Source organism: Paramacrobiotus metropolitanus, unplaced genomic scaffold (genome assembly GCF_019649055.1).
Source record: "Paramacrobiotus metropolitanus isolate TYO unplaced genomic scaffold, Prichtersi_v1.0 Parri_scaffold0000042, whole genome shotgun sequence".
In the NCBI taxonomy this organism is placed as follows: domain Eukaryota; kingdom Metazoa; phylum Tardigrada; class Eutardigrada; order Parachela; family Macrobiotidae; genus Paramacrobiotus; species Paramacrobiotus metropolitanus.
Window position 1 is genome coordinate 256,422 of NW_026570262.1, and position 7,046 is coordinate 263,467.

At 43.2% G+C, this 7,046-nt stretch overlaps 2 protein-coding genes across 2 annotated transcripts; one reads left to right on the forward strand and one right to left on the reverse strand.

Moving 5' to 3' along the window:
• Positions 1 to 163: 163 nt before the first annotated feature.
• On the reverse strand, positions 164 to 2,678 carry LOC129590847 (uncharacterized). The gene is made up of 3 exons (XM_055486274.1): positions 1,603 to 2,678; positions 815 to 905; positions 164 to 613 (listed from the first exon to the last, which is right to left on the reverse strand). Exons 1-3 carry the CDS (start codon positions 2,429 to 2,431, stop codon positions 289 to 291), a joined length of 1,245 nt encoding a protein of 414 aa, XP_055342249.1. The 5' UTR covers positions 2,432 to 2,678; the 3' UTR covers positions 164 to 288.
• Positions 2,679 to 5,250: 2,572 nt separating this feature from the next.
• LOC129590845 (protein mono-ADP-ribosyltransferase PARP3-like) lies at positions 5,251 to 6,538 on the forward strand. Its single transcript, XM_055486272.1, has 4 exons — positions 5,251 to 5,617; positions 5,679 to 5,849; positions 5,972 to 6,087; positions 6,246 to 6,538. Exons 1-4 carry the CDS (start codon positions 5,432 to 5,434, stop codon positions 6,382 to 6,384), a joined length of 612 nt encoding a protein of 203 aa, XP_055342247.1. The 5' UTR covers positions 5,251 to 5,431; the 3' UTR covers positions 6,385 to 6,538.
• The last annotated feature ends 508 nt before the right edge of the window (positions 6,539 to 7,046 follow it).

Sequence of the window (7,046 nt, forward strand, 5' to 3'; positions counted from 1 at the left end):
CCGTTCGAAGATATGATCCATGAATGTCTGACTACCATCATTAATGTCAACGTCACCGAAAACATTTGGATAGACTTTTGTTCGGTGCGCTTTTGACTTCCAGCTACCCGGACATTAGAAAAGCCCCCGTCAGTAAAACGGGGGCTTTTCATATGACTGGTAATATCGTGGACCATATAATTCCTCAGAACCAGACGCCGACAAATGGGAATGAGTCGGGTTAAACTGTCACACTTCCAAGCGCGATCCACAGCATAATATGGATGCGGTTCCGGCAAGTCGTGCACGTCAGGGCAGTTGGTACTTGGTAATACCACCGTATGAGCGACCATCTCCGATCAGGATATAGTCCAGCTGAATCCCTTTGACCGACAGAACCGTTGCTAATACTTTTGTGACGGCAGGCACGTTTGAGGACAGCAGACAATCGATCAGAGTAAGGCTTCTGGTGTCGGTGGTTACGGCCTGATATACGGCCCAGCTGAAGTCATAAACGTTGTGGCAGGAAAGCCAGGAGTTGGATAAATTCGTCGGCTTCAATATCGAGCTATCGATGGCAATGTGTCGGCTGGTGTGGTGATCGGATAAAATCTGATGCCACAATGCACAGACCCTAAAGAGGACACCATGCGATGTTGCCCGTGTGAGTATGAGTTTGAAAATGCAACTGAATTTTAAATCTTATTGAGCATATTAAGAAAATTTCAGGGAAATCCGTTTTGTACTATGGCCTGCCATTTGTTTTACAGCCGTCAAGTACTCGTACACATACGAGGGTTGGTAGTTATGTTCTGTCGTTCGTATATTACCTTACCTTTTTGCTTTAGCTTGAGTGTGTAGGTCCAGGCAGAAGAGAACATCAACCATAACCGAAGACACCACATCACCGATCCATCCGTCATGATCTACAATTCAACAGAGCACTTATCTAACAGAAAGTTGTACAGATATTAGCAGCATGGCTGTGACTTGTGGACCGTGGATTTTTCTCATTCTACGAATTCGATAGCGAGCCATTTGGAGTGACCCACAAGCAGACTACAGCCGTAAAACATGGATGGTGGTGATTCGCTAACGGTATGGTGTCCCAGCGTATCTAGCCTTGCGCTATTTTGCAGCCGCGTGGGTGGCAGAATAGCCATGGTTTATATTTTACCGCACCATTCATTCATTCATTCATTCATTCATTCATTCATGTATCAGGAGCAGACAACCCGGTAAACGGGACTTCAAAGTCCGGTCGGTAAAGAAAACAGCTAACTATTACCAAGGAGATTATTAAAACAGATCAACAGTTTTCCAGTACCATACGTTACCAGACCTAAGAACTTTAGAAATATTCGTAATCTCTGTTTTTCTCATTTCAATAAGAAAATGAAGAGAAGTTAAGAATAACCTAAGAATAATCTAGAAAACCTAAAATAAATTAGAAAAGTTAAAGAGTTGAGAAAAAAATTAAGCTAAGAAAACTAAAATCCTCGAAAATCAGACTGCGGCAAATAAGGCTATTTTGGCGCGCAGTGTGTGGCTAAATAGTAAAAGGCTGTTTTGCCGACCATAGTGCGGTAAAATAGCTACTCGATTAAATTAATGTCAGCTTACCGAGAACTAGTCCTTGCTGTGCGAAATTCCTCATAAAATCATAAAACTGTGGCGCATCCGAAGGAGGGTAGAACCTGGCAAAGGCCTGTGTAAGAGCATGGACATCCCATTCGGCCCGCATGGTATCTTGACGGTCATGGAGCTGGGCGCAAATAAAACTGAGGCAATCCCCAGTAACATTAACGTAGATTCGGTATGCGACACACATGTTACAACAGACAGATCCTCCGGGTTTACTCGCCGACGGGGCTTGTCCGGCTTTATATAAGCAGTCACGCAAGGCCAACGCATCCAGCTTCCTAATCTTGCTAGCATTCCCATACGGCACGGTGAATTTGCGAAAGTACAGTCCGGTGGTTTGGTTGTGCAGCGGTGGCGCATCGAAGGCGGGAGCAACAGCGACGGCAATCTGAAACAGGTGGACCGGAAAAGGCTGTCGCGCATTACCGTCATCGAGCTGAACGAAGAACAAACCCATTTGATTCGTAGATGTAACGAGTCGAGCCGGACGAAAAACGTGTGGTCCATTCTGTGAATTGCGTAGTGCCACTTGCACGGCAAAACTGCCTTTTGTTGCGACGTATTTGTCCAATGAGTCCCGCAGATTATCACTTAAAAATCGTTGAGCGCGGACGTAGCGTGATTGTATCCAGTCGGCGGGAGCCGTTGTGGAAGCGAAATTCACAAGCATGAGGTCCTCATCGATATCCTGCACGTATCCGAGCCACCGTTCCCCGTTCTCGCGTTGAACCATCACCGTATTCCCGAAATTTATTTCGCGCAGCCCGCATGCAAGACTCCGAAAATGATACGGTGTAACGGTGTCCATGGCGGCGAAAGTTTTCAAGTCAATAAGAAACCCGACAGGCAGCAGTGATGAGGTGTTGATCAGGCGCGTTGGTCTTTCACTCTTTCTTTCGGCTTGAAATTCAAGCCTCAGGGCGCAGATATCTTGTAAATGAATCAAATATTGCCTTACTTAAAAGTTAAAATGGACTCGAAAGAGCTACTTCCTATCCCCATATGCCGCGATACGAAAGACAAGGATCTAAATGGGACGACATAAATCACTTGTGCGAAAGATTTCCAGACCAACAATATGCATTTCGTACTGAGTGCTATCCATACAAGTAATCCAGATGATTCTGCACTTTCACTTGCTAGTGGCTAGTGGCTACACAAAACACAGGTAACTTTCATCACAGAGCGCATGCCTTCACGAACACGAACGAACCTAAACGACGAGTAAACGTAAGCTCTTGTGTGACGCATAGTCATGTATAGACTATAGAGTGTTGCTCGTTGGGCCGTTGGCGTAAATAGGTGTTTATGCAGTGTAGAATTTTAATCTCTCAATATGTATACAGCGAGCTTCGCTCAATGATACGTACCAATCAAATGAAGAATTTGTCCCATTTTACATGAGAAGGGACTGTGCACAACACACTCATAGCATTACCACGCATAATCTCTAAGCTTAAACCATGAAACAAAAAACAAGTGGAGCGACTCTCGCCCGTCCTCATGAACAATTTTTTCCCAATCTCCTTTAACGAAACAATGCCGGCCTCACACCAAGTGCCAAATGCAGTTGTTGTGAGCTATCTTCACGCAGCTATCTGTGTCTAAAGACGTCCGTTTCTCTGCTTATTTCTCAGTGGTATTCTGAACGAAGTTGTGATTGAGCGATTTCATTAAGCATCGTGTGCGGCTGTAGTAAAGATCACTGATGGGATCATGGGATCCGACGGCTTTCTCTGTTGTGTATGGGATACATGTTATAAGTACTGTATTGTACGTCATACAATACACATGTCTTGCGGTATTTACAAGTAAACCAATAAAGCGGTATCAATTATTACTTATTAGGATCCAGACATCACAGAAATAATGTCTACCGTAGGGTTCGCATTGTTTCCGTTTTCTTTCCTTTCCATTATGATGCTTAAAACATAAGAAAACCGTTCCTGATCGGCAGACAAACCAGCTTGTTGTAGTGGTCTAAGCGCGAGGGTACGTTTTTCAGCTGCAGTACTGGATTGCCGATTGCGATTATTGTGCTTCATTCGGCAAATCTCGTGCTTTTAAAAGCTAATGTTTGAAGCTAATGTTTGCTAACTTGCTTACTTACTAGAATTCGTACTACGGAGACCGCATTCGAGGGCTGAGTGGTGAGCCTACTTATTAGGTTTCGTGACCTTAGTGACCTCACTTAATTTGGTTTCATCAGACTGGTAGCTCTTTCAAAGCGCACCAATTTACATTATCCTGAAACCGTTAGTAAATTCAAGATCGTAAATAATTTTGACTATGGCCATGGCTAACGAACACAGACGTTGCAAAAGTTCAATATTACCTGGTATTTACTGTTGACAACCCGAATACCGATGGTTGTGGAATATATTGTGGTGCACACTACACAAACCTTAGCACTATTAAATCGTCGGGTATCAAACCTTGTGGTTACGAAATTAAATTTATAAATGTCGCGAACAATCTGTTGTCTGGATCTTTAGCATGGTTTCATCGTGCCGTGTACGGGCTGAAGTAATGCAATGCATACTGATTCTGTGCTTCGCCAACATTCATACGAATATAATTAAAGGATACGACGTTCTGTGACCTTTGATATTAATTAATATCAAGATCAAGATCGAATCCAGACGCTGGTAATTAATGACGCCTGAATTTGTTCCTGATCTTGGCGCAATGCCGCACCGTGTTTCGCACCATCATTCGGGCTAGCATATATATAAGTACTGTACATGTACCCACTTACCACTATATCAAATCCATGCAGAAAAGCAGGAAGTCCGCTATTTGTCCTTGTCGAAAAATCTTCATCGAAATCAGCAGACGTATATTTATCATGATCGTGACGTAGCTGCCGAACTCCAGATACGAGTACGGTATATCTGAAACATGTTACAAATGCATTTTGGAAGCAGGTGTATTGTACACATACTCGCATGTAGGTTGTAAACTGACTTTTAATCAATTAGAAGAGAAATGGTACAACGTCTGATTACTTTATTATCTTGCAAGAACTATGTGAATCGCAAAGGAATATACAAATGGCAGCTCACTTCGGGAACAGTGAAAATAAAACAGCCGGCTTATCTAGCTGTAAAGCCATGGTTTCAAATAACGGATATTTTTCATATATACGAGTACGTTATACGCACATCGCTGATTTTTCCAAAGATTTTCTTCCGTAAGTTTTACAAAGGCTTTATTTTCATAAAATTATGGAAAAGAACGAGCACGTGTCAGTCATGTTTGCAGTATGCTAATACAGATGCGAAAATATCTATCGAAGCGAATTCTCATTATTTGCATGACTAGATAGATGTGGTGGTTTTAAAACTGAGCATAACCTTTAATTGTAATCTCTGGACTGCGGCTGTAATGATAAGACCGTAGGACGGACATGGACATAATTTGATTGTAAAGCGGCAATCTTCGGAAATTCGGCATAATGGTACTGAGCTTAAACTAGGGATGAGTCATTCTACGCTTCGTCAGTAGTTTTGGCAAAAGTGGTGGTTGCCTAGATTTCTGCAATCTTGATTGCTGGTAAGCGGCTTATGACTCAAAAACGTAACAACTACAGTAGCAACCGATTCTCTCCGCGGTCTGTACTGTGCCTGTCCGCTCCCGAAATGACTCACGTCAAGTTCTACGTTCAACCAACATTGCGATACTATTAAAACAGCGTCCGCAAGGTTCAAGTTTCCACAAATAGTCTCACGTAAATAGCAGTCGGCCGAAGAGTATAAAGGTACCGCACATCAATAGCAAGTTTGTTTATAATTCTCAGTGTCTCACTATGCCGCCACGGATTGATGCCACAGCAATCAATGAGAAACCTGGAGTGTACACCGCGGTCTACAAAGATTACGCTTTCGTCTTGAACCAGACCAACATTACCGACAACAACAACAAGTTTTATATCGGACAGATTCTCCGCCGCAACGACAAGAGCTACGATGTCTTTACAAAATGGGGCCGCGTGGTAGGTTGACTACTTGACTAACAGAAAGCAGTGATCTTTAATTCAAACGATCTGGCTGCAGGGCGAAGAAGGGCGGTCACAGTTAGTATGCGACGGAGTGGATGCTGACACCGCGGTGGCCGAGTTCAAAGAGAAATTTCGTGATAAATCAGGAACCACCTGGGAAAAACGCGATTATGAACCAAAGTCGGGGAAACTGTACACGCTGTTAGAGATGGCCAGTGCCGGCGATGTGAGTTTGTTTTTGTTATTCCGCGTAGTCTAGTTGCTTGGTGTATTGTGACCTATAGAAACTACAAAGGACACTAGATATTTACAAAATAATTAGAACTGAAAACAGATGATTTTTGTTAGCATCTGGACAAAGCGTTGCAAAATCTGAATCTGGATGCCACAAATTTACCGCTAGGCGCAATCTGCGCTAATCAGATTGTACGAGGACGCGAAATTCTGGACAAAGTCGAAGAAGCGTAAGTACTTGATACGAAGTTAATGTCACTCCACAGAACACCTTTTTTGAATGGGAACGATATTGTGATAGTTTCAAGAGAATTTTGCTCTTTGTCAAGCCCAACTTTTCAGTTACTCACGGCCTGCTTAACCTAAGTAGTGATCATATGCGTTGCAGATTGGATACACTGATTGACTTATCAGATCAGTATTACTCACTCATTCCCCATGCTTTCAACCGATCAACAACTCCTCCCGTAATCAACACGATCCAATCTGTCCGCACCGAGCGCGACATGTTGCATAAGCTAAACTAAGTTTCACGGTATTTTTATTTGGCGTTGTATGGATTGGTCAACCCTCTTGAACTTGTAAAAAAATAAAAAAGCAGTGTCATGGGACACTGCACTGACCGTGTCCAGATAACGAACTATTTAACTGCTGACTCGATGAACCTCGTTGGAAAAACAAAAAGACAAGAACATATTTTATCTGTGATACAGTTCCCTGTCTAGTTCTTGTTTTTTTTTCGAGAAATGAGGCTAGAAAGGTCGGTTATGTAACCTGCAGTCTATGACCGTAATTGTCTAAAGTGCATTTGGCATTGAAGAGAGAAGAGCTGCCGATTTAAGCGGCTCCCGCGTCCGCTGCGCTTAGTCGTTCGAAAAGCGAGGAAAACACTTGTTTTCGCACGTGTTGCATTGCACCTGACGGACTTCCTGCAAAGCAATTTAATCGACTTGCCCTAGTTGACAGTTTGGCGGTGACCGGTACGGTTGGCAATAGCAGACGATGCAAAAATCGGGGATCGGCGTGCACATTGAATAACAGACAGTATGCGGAAGTGTTTTGCTCAATAATTTCTAGTACAGTAAGCAGCAGCAGCTTCCTGCCAGATCTAGACCTTGCGGAAGTAAATCATGTGGCAACAAAATAAGGGGAACGGAAAACGGGAACGGAAACGCATATGGGTATGTCG

What these genes read in the sequence shown, in the direction of transcription:
- LOC129590847 (XM_055486274.1), bottom strand. Translation starts at nt 2,431, where the DNA reads ATGGACACCGTTACACCGTATCATTTTCGGAGTCTTGCATGCGGGCTG. An exon ending in ACAGCAAGGACTAGTTCTCG is followed by an intron (nt 906 to 1,602) that starts GTAAGCTGACAT and finishes GTTGAATTGTAG; the next exon opens with ATCATGACGGATGGATCGGT. An exon ending in ACTCAAGCTAAAGCAAAAAG is followed by an intron (nt 614 to 814) that starts GTAAGGTAATAT and finishes TGTCCTCTTTAG; the next exon opens with GGTCTGTGCATTGTGGCATC.
- LOC129590845 (XM_055486272.1), top strand. Translation starts at nt 5,432, where the DNA reads ATGCCGCCACGGATTGATGCCACAGCAATCAATGAGAAACCTGGAGTG. An exon ending in AGATGGCCAGTGCCGGCGAT is followed by an intron (nt 5,850 to 5,971) that starts GTGAGTTTGTTT and finishes GATTTTTGTTAG; the next exon opens with CATCTGGACAAAGCGTTGCA. An exon ending in CTGGACAAAGTCGAAGAAGC is followed by an intron (nt 6,088 to 6,245) that starts GTAAGTACTTGA and finishes TATGCGTTGCAG; the next exon opens with ATTGGATACACTGATTGACT.